Source organism: Pygocentrus nattereri, chromosome 18, assembly GCF_015220715.1.
Source record: "Pygocentrus nattereri isolate fPygNat1 chromosome 18, fPygNat1.pri, whole genome shotgun sequence".
In the NCBI taxonomy this organism is placed as follows: Eukaryota; Metazoa; Chordata; class Actinopteri; order Characiformes; family Serrasalmidae; genus Pygocentrus; species Pygocentrus nattereri.
The window spans coordinates 27,962,605-27,983,690 of NC_051228.1; the positions used below are offsets into that span (position 1 = coordinate 27,962,605).

Consider the following 21,086-nt stretch of genomic DNA (forward strand, 5'->3'; position numbering starts at 1 on the left):
TGGCAGATTTCAAGAACCGGATGCCTTTTCCCCTCAGCAACAAAAAGCCAACCACGTCTGGAACGCCGCAGATCTTTACAGATATAGATGGAGGAGAATGTAAAGGTTCATTTTTTTATTCTTTTGTTTTTCTTTTCTTTTTTTCTTCAAGGGCGCAGTTAATGACCTTTACCCTCAGGGTCAATTTAGTTTTTTTTTCTTCCAGCCATTGATTTAGGAGTACACCATCAGCTCACGGGTAAATACAAACGTGGTCTATTTGCTGCACTAAACGGAGACATTTACAAAGAAAAAGGAAAAAGTTATGCAGCTCTACTAATGTACGTCAAAGAACAGACCCGCCATAATAGCTCCATCTTGTGGTGTGTGGTGGTTAAACACTATGCTATGAGGAGTGTTTCAGGCTGGACTGCTTTTTGAACGAGACAGCCAATCAGAACAGAGATTATTTACATATATTAGGCACTGTTAAAACGGATATTGAGAGTTTGGTAAACGTAAAAATAAATTATATCAAAATTACTTAAGTGTTTTCAGCACATAAACCTACAAAAACATTGTAAGGGGAAAAAACGCAGGCCCTTTACAATTGGAATTAAAATTTTAATTTTTTTTTATTTTATTTCTGAAATATTCCTCCATTTGCTGTCATGATGTGCTGCAAGCCTTAAACAAAATAAAGCAGAAGACTAGTTAAAGGTATAAAGTAAACAGAGAAAAGAAATCAGAGTAGTGTGTATGAACCTGCTTATCCATAAAGACATATAAAATCAGACAGCGATCATAAACAAAAGCCAGTGTATTCATTCACATTTAAAATGTATGTATGTATGTGTGTGTATATGTATATATGCATATATATATGTATGTGTATAGGTGTGTGTATAGTATATGTGTATGTATATGTATGCATATATATATATATATATATATATATATATATATGTATATATATATATATATATATATATATATATATATATATATATATATATATATATATATATATATATATATATAAAAAATTTTTTTGTTTGTTTGTTTTTTTTTTTTCTTTTCTTATTTTTGTTCATGGTTTGTTTTTTTGTCTTTTTTTGTGCGGGTGTTTAGATATGTTTATAATATTGTGGTAAATATTACAATTTGTTAAAATCAATAAAGACAATGTTGGCAAAAAAATGGCATTTAGTCAAAAACAGGGTTTAATCTGTGTCCAAATGGCTGAAGTGGCTGAAATGATGAAATGACTAAAGTCAAGAGTTTTTATTGGTTTGACTCTCTGGCGAAATCCGGTCCACCGTGCTCTGTGGGTCATTCTGGTTTTCATCGTGGAAGAGCAGACTGGCCTTGTGTAGGTCAATAAACAGTATCAATGTTAACTGCACTTGTTGCTCCAGCTAAGCAAACAAATCTGTTACATCAGTCAAAGGGCTGCTGTTCATTTCAGCCATGTGGGGGCATAGATAACACTTTCACTATGATGCTTCTCCATTTAATGTTTTTTGTAGACTCTTTGGATTTCATACTCACAGTCTGTTCAGTTCTGAGTCAGAATTGTTTACATTGGTGGTGATAGTGCAAACACTTTGCCTGATTACTGAGAGATGATAGTTTCACCTAAAATGCAATGAACCATTACATATGAAACCCCTCTGAATGAACTGACCGTCTCAATGGTTACATCCATCCATCCATCCATCCATCCATCCATCCATCCATCCATCCATCCATCCATTATCTTCCACTTCTCCGGGGTTCAGGTCGCGGGGGCAGCATCCTAAGCAATGAAGCCCAGACCTCCCTTTCCCCAGCCACTTCCACCAGCTCTCCAAGGGGGATTCCGAGGTGCTCCCAGGCCAGCTGGGCGATATAGTCACGTCAGCGTGTCCTGGGTCTTCCCCGGGGTCTCCTTCCAGGTGGACTTGCCTGTGACACCTCACGAGGGAGGCGTCCAGGAGGCATCCTAACCAGATGCCCGAACCACCTCAGCTGGCTCCTCTCGACGTGAAGAAGCAGCGGCTCTACTCCGAGTCCCTCCCGGATGACCGAACTTCTCACCCTATCATTAAGGGGGAGTCCAGACACCCTGCGGAGGAAACTCATTTCGGCCGCTTGTATTCGTGATCTTATTCTTTCGGTCATTACCCAAAACTCATGACCATAGGTGAGGGTGGGAATGTAGATCAACCGGTAAATCGAGAGCCTTGCCTTATGGCTCAGCTCTTTCTTTACCACAACAGACCGGTAAAGAGCCCGCATCACTGCTGACCCAGCACCAATCCACCTGTCAATCTCCCGCTCCCTTGTACCATCACTCGTGAACAAGATCCCGAGATACTCGAACTCCTCCACTTGAGGCAAGAGCCTATCCCCGACCCAGAGAGGGCTCTCCACCCTTTTCCGCCTGAGAACCATGGTCTTGGATTTAGAGGTACTGATTCTCATCCCAGCCGCTTCACACTCGGCTGCAAACCGATCCAGCGAAAGCTGAAGTTCGCGGCCTGATGTCCCCAATAGGACCACATCATCTGCAAACAGCAGCGATGTGACCCTGAGGTCACCAAACTGGACACCCTCCATCCCCTGACTGTGCCTAGAAATTCTATCCATAAAAATTATGAATAGAATCGGTGACAAAGGGCAGCCTTGACAGAGTCCAACTCTCACTGGGAACGAGTCTGACTTACTGCCGGCTATGCGAACCAAACTCCAGCTTTGTTTGTACAGGGCCTGAATGGCTCGAAGCAAACCTCCCACAGAATACCCCGGGGAACACAGTCGAATGCCTTCTCCAGATCCACAAAGCAAATGTGGACTGGTTGGGCAAACTCCCATGAACCCTCCAGAATCCTGGAGAGGGTGAAGAGTTGGTCCAGTGTTCCACGACTAGGGCGGAACCCGCACTGCTCCTCCTGGATCCGAGGTTCGACTATAAGCCGGACTCTCTTCTCCAGTACCCCTGCATAGACCTTACCAGGGTGGCTGAGGAGTGTGATTCCCCTGTAGTTGGAACACACCCTCCGGTCCCCTTTTTTAAAAAGAGGCACCACCACCCCAGTCTGCCAATCCAGTGGCACCGCCCCCGATGTCCATGCAATGTTGAAAAGGCGTGTCAGCCAAGACAGCCCCACAACATCCAGAGCCTTGAGGAACTGGTGTCGGTGGGATTGAGAAGGTCCTCAAAGTATTCCTTCAACCGCCCAATGACGTCTTCAGTCGAAGTCAGCAGCACACCATCTCCAATATATACAGTGCTAGTGGCACACTGCTTTCCCCTTCTGAGTCGCCTGACGGTTTGCCAGAATCTTTTCGGAGCCGACTTAAAGTCACTTTCCAAGGCCTCACCAAACTCCTCCCATACACGGGTTTTTGCCTTGGCGACTACTGAAGCCGCAGATCACTTGGCCTGTCGATACCTGCTAGCTGCCTCTGGTGTCCCACAGGCCAACCATGCCCGGTAGGATTCCTTCTTCAGCTTGACGGCGTCTCTCACCTGGGGTGTCCACCACCGGGTTCGAGGATTACCGCCCCGACAGGCACCAACTACCTTTCGGCCACAGCTACAGTCAGCCGCTTCAACAATGGAGGAACGGAACATGGCCCATTCTGAGTCAATGTCCCTCACCTCCCCCGATATCTGGTCAAAGTTCTGATGGAGGTGTGAGTTGAAGATCAATCTGACAGGTTCTTCTGCTAGACGTTCCCAGCAAACCCTCACTATACGTTTGGGCTTGCCTGGTCTGACCGGCATCTTCCCCCACCACCTGATCCAACTCACCACCAGGTGGTGATCAGATGACAGCTCAGCTCCTCTCTTTACCCGAGTGTCCAAAACACATGGCCGCAAGTCCGATGACACGACTACAAAGTCAAACTGCGGCCTAGGGTGTCCTGGTGCCATGTGCATTTATGGACATCCTTGTGTTCAGACATGGTGTTCGTGATGGACAAACTGTGGTTTGCACAGAAGTCCAAAAACTGAACACCACTCGGGTTCAGATCAGAGAGGCCATTCCTCCCAATCACACCCCTCCAGGTCTCACTGTCATTGCCCACGTGAGCGTTGTCCCCCAGTAGGACAATAGAGTCTCCAGGAGGAGCACTTTCAAGCACCCTTCCCAAGGACTCTAAGAAGGCTGGGTACTCTGAACTGCTGTTTGGTGCATAAGCACAGACAGCAGTCAGGACCCGTTCCCCAACCCGAAGGCATAGGGAAGCTACCCTCTCGTCCACCGGAGAAAACCCCAACATACAGGCACTGAGTTGAGGGGCTATGAGAAAGCCCACACCTGCCTGCTGCCTCTCACCATGGGCAACTCCAGAAAAGAATAAAGTCCAGCCCCTCTCAAGGAGTTTGGACCCAGAGCCCAAGCTGTGTGTTGAGGTGAGCCCGACTATATCTAGCCGGTATCTCTCAACCTCGCGCACCAACTCAGGCTCCTTCCCCGCCAGTGAGGTAACATTCCAAGTTCCAAAAGCCCACGCCTTCGGACACTGCCCGATCCACAACGCACTGAACCCCTACTACTGCCCCTCCCATTGGTGGTGGGTCGATGGGAGGGGGGACTCATGTAACTCCTTCGGGCTGGGCCCGGCCGGGCACCATGAGTAAATGCCCGGCCACCAGACGCTTGCTGGCGAGCCCCTCCCCCAGGCCTGGCTCCAGGGTGGGGCCCCGGTAACCCTGTTCCGGGCAGGGTACACAAGTCCTGTTTTTCTGTTTTCATAGGGGTTATTATGGATCACACTTTGTCTGACCTGTCACCTAGGACCAGTTTGCCATGGGAGACCCTACCAGGAGCTTTTGCTCCAGACAACATAGCTCCTAAGATCATTCAAGCACGCAAACCCCTCCACCACGATAAGGTGGTGATCCATGGAGAGGTCAATGGTTACATTACTTTAAAAATATGGTGGAAGTCCCACTTTTACTTTACATATTGCTGCTGTTGAAACAAAATCTTGTACTTGTACTTTTATTGTTTTTATTTATTTTACAGAATTCAAAAATGATAGCTGTCCTTTACAATGTGTTCATGTTTTATAATGAATGGACTGACAGAAATGTTTCAAAAGTACTTGGAAATTTGGACATATTAACATCCATTTAATGTTCAGAAGGTTTCTCCTTTCCCTGTAAAGATACTATTTTAGAGATATGAGGTTTCGTCGCTACAGCAACAAAATACTCAAATTCTATATATAGTACTAGACTAAAAGCCACAGACTGTGTCGGAAGAAAGAAGATCTTCTTAAATGTGATTTACTTCCCTTTCTTTTTCGCTTAAGAAGAATTAAAAGAACAAAAGGTTTCAAATATTTCCCAATATTTAAATAGCCTCACATTTGTCAGGCCAGCATCTACAGCTGTACCATCGTACAACTATTTCAAAATATAATAAAATACAAATAGTTTACCAAAGCTTAAATAGTTCAATTATTAAAAATAAGCCCTATACGGAGCCCCGCTGGGGACGAGATCCTAATGCGTGGCCACGACTTAGTAAGGCGGTTAGATCGCGGCTTACTAAGTCGTGGCCACACGTTAGGACCTCGTTCCCACACTTTACTAAGCTGTGGCCACACATTATTTTTATTTATACAGGATGTCACCAGCGGAGCTCCGTAGCTCTATGCTAACACACTATAAAATGAGAAGTAAGGAGAACAAAAATAAGGCTTTTCTTTTCCTGAGTCTTGGTCTACAGTTAAATCTCATTGGTTAGTCACTATGAATACTATTGAAAAAACATGAAATAGACTTTGTCTATTTGAAAACATGAAATAGACTTTGTCTATGTTTGCCTACACTTAATTTGGGTCTAGAAAGATTTAACATCTTGAAACATATTCAGAAATGGCACTATATGCTGGTATCCTGGTTATGGCGCATGCCTAGTCTTGGACTAAATTGTAGTGCCATTGGTGAATAAGCATTGAAAAATATTTTTAGGCTAGGCTTAAGCCTAGTCTGGGAAATGGTCCCAGTGTTTCAGATTGTACATCTGATCATAAATATTTATATTAAACGATCATAAGGACTTCGCTGCTTTGGGGAAAAGAACTGTGAGAAAGAATAAGTAAAAAGCACACAGCAAAACTTCAGTTAGTTATAGACAAATGTTTTTACATTTAGAAATTTAGATTTTAATCCTATAGTATTCCAGACAGTCACACCTCCCTTAACCCACTGCAGCATGTTCAAAGAGTGTCAGTGCTGGAACAGATTTATCAGTTGGTACTGAATACTGGAGAACGTACTAGTTAAATAGACTACTGTGTTAAGCCTGTTTTCCATTTAGTATCTGAACAATGAATGAATGAAAGAGTGAAGACAGCATGGATAAATGAAGATATTTATTTCTCAGCTCTTTACACATTCGTACATATTACATCTTTGTTTTTATACAGCTCGTTCTCTACAAAAGTTAAGCATGATCAGACACCAATTGCTCTTTACATCTACAAATATAAATAATTTTACAGTTAGTACTGTACATTACTCACCAAAAACTGGTATATAACTGACTGATCTCAGAGAAACCTCTTGTAAACATTAGCCGTTTCAAGTTAAACCCTTAGAGCCGACCTGCCCTGGCTGCAAAATCAAAATGGAACAAAATATAGAGATAATTAGCTGTACATTATATTACTCTGAATTTCATCCTCTGTGTTTTCTACATGCTTAGAATAAGGCTTTTTAAATCTGAGCAGTCTGCAGCATCACCACAAGTACTTTCCCTCAAGAGTCCACTACTGAAAGATTTCACAAGGAAATGCAAATGACCCCAGCGATTGCAAGTGTTTCTTATGAAGTGTCAGAGTGGCGGCTTATTTTCGAGCAGGCTGAGCTCGTGTTATAGGCATCGCCTTTAATGCGTAAGATGGACGGATCCTCCAACATCCGATTTGATCATACAAAATCCGCTTGTGGTGTCAGATCACTCATCTCACGTAGTCTGTGGCTAAATATACTTTGTAAGCCCTTTTGTGTAAGTTGTATAGTAATCTATTACCACAGAATCTTCTCCTCTGACCACACCACTCACAGAAAGGCAGCTGAGCGTTAATGCGATGCTGCAGTGGCCACTGCCAGGCACACTAAACTGTTTTAGGCTCAGTAAATACCTGCAGCTGTGACTGGTTTTGGAAAATGATCTGCTTTTTGGCAGTTTGGCACAACTAAAGCCAAGGGGCTCGAGAACAGACAGACCAAAAAAGGATTAGTTTCCAGCAAATACAAAAACAGATCACATTCAGTTTGGAATTTCAGGAAGAACGAAATGAACTGTATGTCCGTTCATCAAGACGAAGATCGAAGAGAAACTAAAACTAAAAATGTCCTCAAATCACTTGATTTTGTCTCGTCTGTGCCAAATCACTTTACTGTAGGGAGACGTTCATAAGGCCTACAAAAGCTCATCATGACATCTGACATAAACCTACATAACCTTTTTTATAAACGCAGGTTGCCTCCTAGTGGCTTCCTCTATCATAAAGTCTGCTTTTGAGAACTTTTATGAAAGCTGACAGAACACTTTTGTCAGGTGACATTGTTTTCTGACATGACATAGCACATCATAACAACACAAGACAACTCACAATGACAAAATCCTGATGCTGTCTTAGCTTAAATCTTACAAGTGGTAAAATAAACCAAGCTTTACCTAAATGCTCACTTTTTCCCACCAGCCTGACTTTGCAAGCTTATTTTCAGCATTATATCACGGTGACAAAGTCTATATCATTTCACCTCAGAAAGTGTCATGGCAACCTAATCTCAGAAAAAAAATTACTCACATATTCTCTCAACTTGACATCAAAACAACCTTCATGACAAATGACACCTACTGGAAAAAAGCCTTTATAAATGTTTATGTCAGTTGTCATAGAAGACTTACGTAGGTGCCATGTAGCCTTGTGAACATTGACCAACAGTAAGGCATTACTGGATTAAATAATCAAATTTTCAAATATTTGAATACTGGTGTGTCTGCCTTTCCCTTAAACCTTCCCTGCTTTAGTAGTCCCAAGGATGTCAGAAATAAAAACAAGCAACAGACCACTGACATTAACTCATGAATGCAGTGGGCTCAGCCGCTTAGAGTTTTCATTAAACAACTAATATTGCTTTGCACCATCCTCTTATGATCATCAATGCATTTTTGTCTAAACTCATTTTAGGTTGGATCTTTTCTTGATAAAAAGAAAAAAAAAAGTAAAAGTTCCCAGGCTCATTTAAATTGATTTAAGCGCCAAGTATTTACAGATGCAGCCAACAGCACGACAACAACTGACTGATCTAAATTATTAATGGAAAAGAACATAGTGTTTGCATATTTCAATCATTGGTCACATATCACTAAATTGTTTCTGGTCACTTGACCCTTTACAAACCAGCATGTTTAATGTGGTTGTGAATTTTCTCCAAGCCTGCTACTGAATAGTGATCTTATTTTTACCTTAATATCAGGCCAATGTTGAAATTCTGCTCATTTATCTATTAAATAGGCCTCTGAAGTGGCTCCCTACTGATGCCACAGTCATGATAATTAGCCTTTGCCCTCTCAGAAATCAGCAATGACTAACATTGGGGAGAAAACTGGGTTAAACAAAATCCATATAATACTCTACGCTCATTCAGTTGTGCCTAAGCAGATATCCCTGACATTGGTCATACATGTAGTGGACTACATTTATGGATTTATAAAATAAAAATAAAAAACAAGAGGTATATAGAAAGCCATTGCTTATGCGTGCGCACAATTTTACAGACATACCAGCAGTGTGGGGTGGGCAAGAAGCAACATTTGCTTACAAATAGCAGGAGAGAAGTAAAAAGTCCTGCTTCCTTTTACTCCCTACCTTAAATCGCTGGCATCACACTCTAAAATCTCACTCACAAACATTTAGCCTAGCTTAATGCAAACAAAGAATTAAGCGTCTGAAAACAGCATCTATCATGACATCAGAATTATCTGAATGCTTTCATCTGTGCTTCTGCATAGATCATTGGCTCTGAGCAGACTTCACTGAAGAGTGTGCAAGCTTGTGTCCATTACTATTAAAAATCGTGTCAGCAGTGGGCATAACAGTGCCCACCACAAAGAAACCTTTTCCCCAACTTGCACCAAAAAATAGATCAGCTGAAACACAGTGACTGAATAACCAGTCCTAACCAGGAGCACTTAAAAAGCTGTGTGTCCACTGTTCATTAATATGCCTTAAGACCAAGGCAGACACTGTGCCTTGAGTCCTTCATTCCTTTTGCTTGTCCTTGTTTTTGTCCAGAATCCACGTCCTCACCGCCGCCTGTGGGTGTGTGTACCTCATAGAGGTCAACTTCAGTGATCCCCATTACTAATAGCAACCGCCTCAGGGGTGGCTGTAGCGGCTGGGATCCGGGGCATCTTCTTTACTGGGCTGGGTATATGCTGCAGGACGAGAGAAACGCAAAAAAAAAAAAAAAAACTGGTAACTCGGGGATTCACACATGCAGTTGTATGCAAAAAATTATATATATATATATATATATATATATATATATATATATATATATATATATATATATATATATATATATATATATAATCACCTTTTGTTGAAATTCTAAGTGAAAATAAGCCAACACAGGATGCTGCTAAATATGAACTTTTTTTTCCTAAGTATTTATATGCAATTTAAATATTTTTAAAATAGATTAAAAAGAATAAAAAAAAATTTTTAATAAATTTTGCACAGGATACATTGTAGGTTTTTCCACTAACATGTTCAATTCAGTAAATAAACAGAAACTATGCATTAAAACATGTAAAAGTTAGTCCCCTGTAGAGGATGTGACACTTATTTCCCTTAGAAAATCGTTGTACAGTAATGGCTGGGGGACATGGTAAAAAATCTATATATTTTAAACTGATCCAATATAAATTATTTTTGATATTTAGTATATACATATATACACACACACATACATTTCCTTATGCTCAATTTGAACAGTAAAAAAAAAAGACCAGACATAGTAAACTAATTAGTATTTTTTTTTTTAATTATTTGACAAATAAGATAAATCTGTAAGAAAACAATTACTTTCCTTGTTCCTTTCCTGTTAAATTAGCATAGATTATTTAATAATTTCATCAACAAATGTGGATTGTGTATTACTGTCATCAAAAAAGTCTGAGTTCTATAATTATGGTTTTCTATTACACAGTACATTGCTTTTGATTGTCATACTTCAGCTGTGGTGACAGAATCAACCAGTCCTGCCTCCAGCTGGCTGTCCTCGTCCATGGAACGCCTGGCATAGTACCTACGATGTTTCTCATCCACACGAGTTAAATACCATGTTCCTGGAAAGAGCTCGTCCACTGGACCCTGGGGGATGTAACTTGCTGTCGGAGTGAAAGAAATGTATACATATGTATATGTCATAAAGTGTCATGTATATGTCATTATGGGTAGAAATCAGCAGCTTCAAACTACATTTCTAGCTTGGTGCCTGTAAAACAGTATAAAGTACTATTTTGGTTAATTTTACTTGGAAAGGTGGGGTCATTTCATTTTACCACAAGACATCTGTAATGTTCATGACCGATTCAGATGGTAAAGGAAATCACATTATAAATTATTGAGCTGGGAGTAGCTGCTCGATTTACATATGGCCATCACACTAAAAATGTTACAAACATAAAATGTTTGGCTGCTCTTAAGTATAAAAGTCCAGACATTTAATTTAATCAGAATTATTTGCCATAAGCATCAATTTAACTGTCTTAAGTGAATGCAGTGTCAGTGTTTAATCTGGGACACCTGAAATACAAGTAAGTGCTTCTTCTAGTACCTCTTAAAAAAAGTAGAACAGTTTATGATAAAAATATTTACTAACAAGGCATTTTGCACAAGTTTACCAAAATCTGGAATTAATTTTATAGAAGGTTAAAAATGCTAGAATCTTTATTGATGTCAAATTACTGACATGGCAGATTCAGATGTGAATAAAATCACTGGATAACAGTTGCCCATGTAAAACTATGCCCTTCCCAATATACCTTCTTGAAAAAGCACGTATCTCAGAAACGGTAACTGTAAGAGGAAAAGAATAAGTTCTCAACCTCTCTCTTTGTGCAATTCAAAAACGTCAAAGGTTTGCTTTGCAGAATGTGTACTGCTATAAAATGTGCAGAGTGTGAATAACTAAATAGGCTAAAAATGTTATAAACTTTTCCAGTAACAGAGACAAAATCCAAAGTCTAATGCAGAGAGTTCAGTGAGACATACCCAAGTGATGGGTCTCTTCTCTCAGCTTCATGTTGTCAGCAAAGATAGCAGGTGGAACCTTCTTTCTGGAGTCCAGCCGAGCCTGCAGATCTGACAGACTGGAAACGAGTTTATCCAGTACAGAGCCTAAAAACACACAAAATGTGCAGCTAAAATAATGTACATCACTTTAACCAAGAGGTAAAGTAATGAGTGCTGCATATGCATATGAACGCTCACCAGGTGTAGCATCCTGAGTAATTCTGATAGAATAGAGTGTCGCAGCAAAGCCCGAGCCGTATGAGAACACTCCGATTCTCTGTCCAGCCAGCTGCTGAGGGGTATGTCTGTAAAAACACGGTGATAAGAAACACTGAAAATCATGTTAAAAACCTATGAAATCGTTAAATTATAAATTACACAGTTTTCAGGAAAGAAGCAGAGACCACAACACATACTGTGCTAGAACCGATGCCAGACAGCCATACACAGACGGGGTGTACATGTTGCCGTTCTGGTTGGAAATGAGAAGGGAAGCCTTGGTTTTCTGCTCAAACATCTCTGCACTGGCTTTCATGAAGGCCTTCTCCACATCCCGATCAAAATAGGTATCCTCAATTTTTACGTCCCTGAAAAAAAAGTACACAAAATTATTAACAAACGATCAAACAGGAAAAAAATAAATGACGTGAAAAGACATACTATGGCACAGTGGGTAACAATTCACTTGATCCTTGTTACATAACCGTGCCGTAAACTTGTCATGGCAGTGTCCTATGCTGTCTTGAGTTGTCATGACAGATTTTATCCAGCAAAATAAAACTATCATGTCGCCTTGTCATGTTAAGTTAATTGTCATGACAGATAACGATAATAAGCTAATAAGTCTTGACAGCAAACATTACAGCGTATATTATGACAATTACCTGTTATAGTAATATGACAGGTTTCTATCTTATCAATGTTAAGTACAATAAATGTGGTATTAATTTAGGACATCACAACACACAACATGTGTAAAAGTTCTGTTACACTAATTTGTGGGAATACTTGTTTCTTGCTATGGTAATCATTAAATAAACATCCCTTTTTAAACTACTGGTAAATGATTATTTATTGTCAATGTAGGATGTGACCATAGTAACAGTTACCCATTATGAGCCTTAACTTACATCCATCACGTGAGCTCACTGTATCATGCCGGACTCACTATCTAATGATGTGAGGGCAAAAACTGTGATTTACAGAAAAAGATTTCCCCCAGTACTGTATAAAAGTTGATGCATGATGCTGTATATTTGTTATAAACTTGCCAAACAGCAAAAGAGTCTCCTAATTCTTCAGTAATAAGTTATCCTTGTTAACAGATAGATACTGACCTAAATGCTTCCAGACCACTGAATGGACTACTTTCTGTGTTGGGGTTGGGATGAGACAAGAAATCGTTGAGCAGGAGACGAGCCAGAGACTTCTGGACCAGTTTACAGTAGGGAGAGTGGAAGACCATGTAGCCAAATTCATGCAGACCGAAACGTCTCTCAAGGCCCTCTGAAATAAAATACAGATAAAAAAATACAAAAATACTTAACAGATCACTGCACAAGCTGCATTCCCTTCCGTTCAAGTGCTCCTCTAGTAGCCATAAAATGAACTATTACACATTAGGAAGACCCCCAGGGTGTGCAGGAACAGGCCTAAGCCCACTTTATGTACATAATAGAGTTGGTCAGGACATTAAATGTCATAATACAGCATCGTGAGGGCTTCAGTGTGCTCAAAATGCAAGGAAAACTGTCAAACTGCTCCATTAGTGAATCAACATGCTGGTATGACTACGCACCTCTTTGCCATTGCGCTTGAAGTTTGTTGCGGTAGACTGAGTAGCATCTGTCTAAAGCACTGAGGTAGCACTGGATGGAAAGCTTGCCATCCACCACAGGGTACTCAGACACCATGTCAGGCTTATAAAAGTCATAGGCATGCTGCATATGGGTGCCTCGGAGACCTACAACAGAAAAACAGGCATAATTACAAATTACAGAAAAAAAAACGTTCCTAACATTAAACAGTCAGATAGACTTAAAAAGTGTATCACCATGTCAAGTCAAAGTGAAATATCTGAGGTTCAGATAATCTCTCTCTATGGCTATGCAACATCATATATCACTAAAACCATAAAACATCTGGTTATTAAGTAAGAATATGTGCAGTTTTAGTGTGAATATTATGTAATACAAATAAATATGCATCTATGCAGGGACAAATGTATAAGAATAGAGATAACATTGTTGTGCAAGGAGAGAATTTCTTGAATAACAGTGGATGACACTTTAAATGCCCTTGATTTTGCGCAACAGTCCAAGTGAAAAATACTCCGTATGAGCTCAGGCAGTTCAGACAACGCAAATATAAGTAAATCCAGTTCAAACTGCTTTGTTTGCAGATCTACACTTCAGCTTAGTGCAGTTTTCTAAACAAATCTGAGTTTTGAGACACCTTCAGGTTTAAGCGCTCGCAGTGGTATGTTATCAGTGTTTAGGAGAAAACAAAGTAGTAAGTCACAGCAATGTGCTGACTTTGACTTTAGTTATTTTGTAAGCTCAGTAGTTGTGCAAGTGTGTCAAAGTTCATGACAACTGTTTGTAAGGTCACATACCTCGATCAAATGCCAGAGGGGCATTGGGCCCTACTAACATGGCCACTGCTCCGGCCCCACCAGTAGGCCTGGCACTGCCTGTGGCATACACAGCGATGTCTCCAGCCACGACCAGAGCATAGCGACCTGCAGCAGACAACCAATAACAGACATGCTTAGAATAAACACCATAAATACATCAAATACCGAGAAAAGGTCACAGGATTGTTCAACGATGCAAACAGCATTGGATGTGAAGCGAAACACAGAACTAAGCGACTAAGTGACTCTGCAAGTGCCCCCTCAGTGTAAAATGGTAATCAATTTCATCCAGTTATACCTGCCAGCCCTGCTTTTATAAATTAATCATATCGAGCTGCACCAATCACGCTTGTGTTTATGGATGATTCCGATTTTTTTTTCCTTTTTCTTTTAAAGCTACAAAGACAACAAAAAATGTCTTTGGTGTCGTTCCTGTTTAGACATCTTTTTCCATTAGACTTGCAATTACTGATCCTAAACAGCTAACATGCTGTAAAGGTACAGGAACAGAATTCAAATACAATTCTCATGTACTCATCTGACTACTTACATAATAAAATCACACCACAATATAAAGTAAACATGGGACAGTTCATCTTAACAAAGCGAGTGAATAATGTTTGACAAGTTAAAGCATTTGAGGAACATCGTGGAACGTTTTCAATGAACTGATCGGGCTTAAATAATAGATTGTCTGCTATAACGAGGTCAGATGTTTCATGTGGAAAAGGTAAAAAAAATGGTTTCTGATGACCTTGTACCTACTTGCACACCACCACATCCAATAATAATCAATTTCATCCAGTTAAATTTGCTTTTATAAATTAATCATACTGAGCTGCACCGATCAAGTTTATGGATAATTCAGGTTTCTTTTTCTTTTATACAAAAAGCTAACAAGACAACAAACATCATTATTTTTTGGTAAAATCGATACTTCCTGCTTGAATAACTTATTCAATGAAGATGTTACATTATTTACAATTACTGTCCCCAAACATCTAAAACCTTTGGAAATATACAACAACATAATAAAATCACACCACAAGATAAAAAAGTAAACATGGGAAAGTTCATCTTGACAATGTGAACGAATGTTTGACAAGTTAAAGAATCTGAAGAACAACATGAATGGTTTTCAAAAAAATGAATTGTGCTTAGACTGACTGATGATTATCTGCTACAATGAGATTAGATGGTTAAAAGGTCAAAAAGCTGGTTTCTGATTAACTTTTACTTACTTGTACACCACCACATCAGTCCATCTAATAATAATTTTTATATTTTTATACCTTTTATTAATGAATCATATTAAGCTGCACCAACTGAAAAAAATGACAAATCTTTGGTGAAATTGAAAGTTTCTGCTTGAACCACTTTTCCCACTGCAGACGTTATATTACAATTACTGTTCCAAAGAGCTGAGATTTTTTTGAAAAGGTACAGCAACAGAATTTAAATGCAATTCACACGTACTTGTCTAGATCACATTATTTTCATGATAAAATCACACCAAAAGATAAAAAATAGAAATGGGAAAGTTCATCTTGACAAAGCCAGTGAATAATGTTTCACAAGTTTCTGTGAAATTTGCAGAACAATGTGGACAGTTTTCGATTAATTAATTGGGTTTAGATAGAAATTCAAGAAAGTTGCTATGGGGTTGCTATGGTATCCCAGCTTGTTGTTAGGGCATTGCTTTGTGTTTACTAAGTTTTTGCTAAATTGTTGATAGGGTTCTGCTATAATATCCCAGGAACAATAAGCTTTTTCAAGTCTTAATAAACCTGCCAATATTCAACCACAAGCCAGGAGCAAGTACTAGTGAACTCTCATCTTGGTCAATTCCAGTCTTGACTAAAATCACTTACCATCCCAGGAGCTGGACTCCACCCAGTTGACGGCATTGAAAAGGGCAGCAGTGCCTCCATAACACGCATTAGTTGTGTCGATACCCTCCACGTCTGTATTTCCTGACTCCTCAAAGAGCTGCATTAGTACCGTCTTCACAGACTTCGACTTGTCAATGATGGTTTCTGTGCCCACCTCTAGTCTCCCGACACTGTCATATGACAGGCAGTTTCTCTCCATAAGTCGCTGTACCACGGTCAGGCAGAGAGAATTAATGTCCTCACGGTCTGAGCAAAAGCCCATTCGTGCCTGGCCAAGCCCGATGGTGTATTTTCCAATCCCGACGCCATCAAACTCCTCCAGTTCTGCCTGGTCTACATACTGAGAGGGAAAGTAGACCTCCATAGCGATGATGCCCACGTCTTTGGGCCAAGTGGCCACATAGCTTGCAGGAAGAGACCCAGGCATTGTGAATGGACTGTGGAACAAAAATAAACACTGATTAATTATTCCTGCTTAAAAGTTACAACATGACATGACATCAGTAGCAGCAAAGGCAAAAACATCCACAAGTGGCAAAACCTGTCCCAAAAGACTTCAATCAGAACGGCGGAGCTGTACTTGAATTTCCGAACACTCTGTGAGGGAAGACACATGCCCAGGCCTGCAGTACTCTTGTCTGCTATAATGAGATTAGATGTTTAATGGGCTAAAGGTCAAAAAGCTGTTCTCTGATGACCTTTTACCTACTTGCACACCACCACATTAATCCATCCGAAACTTGGACAGAGCCGGATCAATTTTAGTGAAAATTAAACAATGAAAAAATAGAGAAAGAAAACTTACCAAGCATCTAGCACCTACCTTGTCAACAGCAAATAACATAATGTTTAAACCCCTAAAAAGCAGCAACACTAGTTTACTTGTCTACCAGTTACAAAATAACAAGACGTTACTTAAACCTAACATGAATTAGTAACTAATTTGTAATGGATAAAATTTAACTGAGGAAAAAAATCATCACAAAACATAACTGGTGTTATTTAAAAGTGCCATATCAAATGTTTACTCGAGAATATGGAACCAAATAAATGGAACCAGACATTTCAGAACAAGTTTAAAAGATCATCTATTTCCTAAAAACTTACAAAATCCTTTGCATCAGCAGTTTCACCTCTACTTTCACCAAAGCAGCTGTGTGGTCTGTATGTGTCGCTGGCTTACTGCGAGTTTGTCCCGGTTAGGGTCATTAGCTGACCTTCCCGAGCTGTGTGACCGACCATCCCCTCCCCTAATTGGCTTACAGTAACCTGGCTAAGCTAACGGACTCTTATAGCCTCACTAATGAACACAGTGAAAAGCCCATTTCAAGCTTAATAATGTAATCCATATTTGTTAGCTTGTCGGGAATTGACCATTTAAGCGATGCACATTATGATATTTAAACACTCGTTGTCGTAATCCTATAAGCCAGCGTCTAACGTGAACTTTCCGTTCCACCTTAAATAATGCTGCAGTTACATTCTAGTGCTGGAGTCGCCACAGTGTGTCCGCTGCACCATTTAAGGTGGAACGGAATGTTCGAACAAGCCACCAACTACAGCTTGGTCGTGAACCTGATGTAGCTCTGCGTTGATACGATCTCATTAAGTACTAATAACATTTACTTAACTACGATTTAAAAGTGTCTATTGTTATTTATTAATAACGCTACGCTTTAGCGACCAGTTCACGCACAAATTCCCGTCTTATCTCATTAGCTTTTAGCTAGCTAGCTAGCTTAACATAGCTGTTTACTTCATTATGCTTGCGAAACATCCCAGAAAACAAAAAATCTGAATGTGTCAGAGCAGGACTCGTGCCAATTTAGTGATTTTCCTCCTCTGTTGATTTTTCACTCAAATTTCTGAGCGGTTTGTTAATGTTTATGAAAAAACACAGATAAGCTTCACATCAGCATTCCCACATACCAAACCGTTAAACTGTTCATAATATCATGTCTTAAACGGTTACGAGCTTTAGGTTGACCTATTAATCGCTAGCTGCTCAATGTTTTCCGTTCCACCTTACCTAGTACACCAGTTTGAACGTAAACGCTGCACCATGTAAGGTGGAACGGGGAAATTCGAAAAAGAAGCTGGCGAATAAGCAGCCGCCTTCGGCTTGGTTAAACGGTTTAGCTACACCGCAGCTACTTACATTTGTGGCTTACGATACACTGCCCAAAATCTGGGAAAGCGAAGTGAGAGGAGCCGGTCTGTCAGAGATCCGGAGCTTTACCAGCTCGTTAGCCTCAGCACGAGGGCTAGGAATGCTAGGAGAGCAGGACTAACGGGCGGACCAGAATTCCCTCCGCTTCACTATTCCACCCCTGCGTTTTCTGTCCAAAACCGAGCACAGCCGATCGTATCTCCACCCTTACCTTACAATCATATAGCAGAAGATTACTCCGGGAGTGAGGAGAGAAGCCGCTGCCCCTTCCCGCAAATCATAAGGTCAGACAGTCAGAGCGCGGTCGGAGCACAATGCTGACGGACTCACTTCCGTAGAGCACTTAGGTTCAACGCGTTTCTCTCAAAGGAGATGCGCTCTAGCGCGTCAGGATATGGTATAACAGCAACTGTGGCTTCCTTTGAACACTTTGAACAGTTACTTTTCTCTTTTGTTTTTTTTTTACTCTTTTCGTGCTGATGTGTTTCTAGACTTGAAAAGCAAGACTGTTAAAGAAGTTCAGGTAGCTGGACTGTCAGCTAGGTTATTTCTCTCTCTCTCTCTCTCTCTCTCTCTCTCTCTCTCTCTCTCTCTCTCTCTCTCTCTCTCTCTCTCTCTCTCTCTCTCTCTCTCAGCCAATATTTGGGTTAATGGTGTGAACCTGAGTTATTTTCCTTGCCCAGTGGTCGGGTCATTGCTCCTCTCACCACTAACTTCATTTAACTAGTTAGTTAGCTTCACCTTTTTGTGCAGACGTAAGTTTAAATTTCTAACATTAGCAGCAAAGGACAAAACGGAAACTTGGAAGTGTCACAGATTTAATGCGTGTTTCTCATTGATTTTGATGAATTATTGTTGGGGAACATGCTGTCTGATAATACTAACGCTGTTTGGTTTAACTGCCGCCGGTTTTCAGTCGCCTTCAGTGAATCAGGGTCTGTGCTTGTGCACCATCAGCAAGCGGTAAGTTAGCTAAACTAAGCTGGTTAGCTAACGTTACAGTAAACCTAGGCTTTGTCCTAATGTCCTACAGCCTGGCCCAATTCGTAGTTAGTATAGAAAGCCGCCTGTTTTAACTCTTACTGTCGTCCTGCTTGGCCCGAGCGTCCAGCTAGCAAAGCTGTCAAATTCATGTTCAGCTGCTGTCTAGAAACTAAGCTAACTAAGCTAAGCTAACACTCTCGATCACTTACTGTAGGAATGGTTATTCACAATAAAAGAAAAAAAAACGTCATTTTAAAACATTTTACAACATTAAAACTAATTTGATTAGATGTCATTTAAAAAGTTTTATTTACACTGTAGATGTTTTGTTTTGTGAGGAATCAGTGGTCCCATGTGCTCCAAATGCCACATTCAGCTAGAAATTGAATGATATACATTATATATATATATATATATATATATATATATATATATATATATATATATATATATATATATATATTAGCCATTGATTTGATATGATATTCATATCTATGTACAAATGGGTTAATGGGTTGACTGCTAACAACGGTAGCTATGCATATATAATGTGGAGCTGACCCTTCCTGTGCACTTTTCTTAGCCTGTCTGGACTACGAAGCCTGTTGAGCAGCTTTATATAATTACTCAGTCATTATTGTGCTGCCATTTCTTCACTGCTTCTAAAACATTGTGCACTCAAAGTTAGGTCAATATTTGTAATTTTAGGACTAGTCTGTAGCTCAGTTTAATTGACAATGCTAATAAATGCATGAAACAGATGTTAAGATGTCTTATAAAGAAGCCACACCAGCCAATTTTTATTGCAACTGCAATATTTAGGAGCCTAAAAGTTTATTTTGCTAGCACTTGATACTACAGCATAGTGAAAATGAACTGTTTGATGCCATGGGCTGCTAATATTTATTCTTCTTGGGTGTTGTCTTATTGTTCTTTATATTCAAATTTGTTTTTCTCTAAACATTGTGTCTGCTGTTACAGACTAATATTTTAACACTACAGCAAATGAAATACTTAGTAACAGTACTGTAATCTATGAATTATTAGTAAGTATAATACATTTAATTGCTTGTGCCTGTGGCAAAAACTAGTGCTTACTAGTTTGACAACTTAAAAGTACTGCCTGTTCATAAACAATAATTTGTTAAGCAGATATGATTAAATAAATATCACTCACCTGTGCAGAAAGTATAACACGTAATCACTGGGCTTACTGTAACCTAATGACACCGTTGCTGGCGTGGAAAGAGTGCAGGTGAAACGCATTGCTTACTCTATGCTTATATACAGCGCGTTGGATGTACCTGAGGGATCTACAGTAGCTTCACTGAACGCCTTTTCAGCGTCCAATCAGCGCATAGGAGCGGGTTCTGAAGTTTCTGTGTGCCCCGCCCCCTCCGAATCCCTGGCCAATCAGAAAGCGAGCTGCCGAGCCGTGCTGCCAGTGGTTCAATGGTGTGAGTGAATGACGGCGTATGGGGAGAGAGCGCCGACCAATCAGCGAGGACGTCTGACGGCTGGCCATGTTGTGCGAATCCGCGAGGAAGCGCAGGGCCGTCACCATGACAACGTGAGGCTGGCTGTCCAAACGCAGCAAAGTAAGATGCAGCAAATACATCTAAAAAAATACTAAAATCCAAATACTAAAAATGCAAAAACTCGATCAGAAATACCGCCTGTCTCAGAACAGAGCTGAGGTGCTATACAGCCAAGTTTAACTCTTAAATAGGCACGAATCGATTGGTTTTTAAATAGATTATTTGGTCTTAAATAACACAAATGAATAGAAACAGAACTACATATCTTAATTTCTCAGGATATATTAAAAGTACAGCATTTAAAAACAATATTTTCTGCGGTGAAGCAAAATCTTGATTCGTTTTTTTGCTTTTTTAATTTCAAAACATGTTGGATGCAGTTATCGGTCTTTTGAAATCAAAATTTAGACAAAGTCAATGTAACCTTTATTAATTACACCCCATCAGGTTCAGATGAATCATTAATATCATTAGTGCCCTATCCTGCCTCGTTGCTGAGTTAAAACTGCAGTTGGGTTCTTTAATCCTTTATTAAAGTTGGCGGATGAATTGATTGTACCATCCTGTAT

The 21,086-nt window shown here is 40.1% G+C and overlaps 1 protein-coding gene across 4 annotated transcripts; it reads right to left on the bottom strand.

The window, feature by feature from the left end:
* Window positions 1–6,339: 6,339 nt before the first annotated feature.
* Window positions 6,340–20,288, bottom strand: hmgcs1 (3-hydroxy-3-methylglutaryl-CoA synthase 1 (soluble)). Of its 4 annotated transcripts, none has more exons than XM_017697300.2 (10): window positions 20,157–20,288; window positions 15,805–16,262; window positions 13,913–14,038; window positions 13,097–13,261; window positions 12,636–12,804; window positions 11,715–11,885; window positions 11,497–11,603; window positions 11,278–11,403; window positions 10,234–10,391; window positions 6,340–9,434 (listed from the first exon to the last, which is right to left on the bottom strand). In XM_017697300.2, exons 1-10 carry the CDS (start codon window positions 20,243–20,245, stop codon window positions 9,345–9,347), a joined length of 1,659 nt encoding a protein of 552 aa, XP_017552789.2. In that variant the 5' UTR covers window positions 20,246–20,288; the 3' UTR covers window positions 6,340–9,344. The 4 variants fall into 4 exon arrangements, with proteins under 4 accessions (XP_017552789.2, XP_017552788.1, XP_017552790.1 ...); XM_017697299.2 differs by lacking the exon at window positions 20,157–20,288 and adding an exon at window positions 18,207–18,341; XM_017697301.2 differs by lacking the exon at window positions 20,157–20,288 and adding an exon at window positions 17,984–18,133.
* Between the last annotated feature and the right edge of the window lie 798 nt (window positions 20,289–21,086).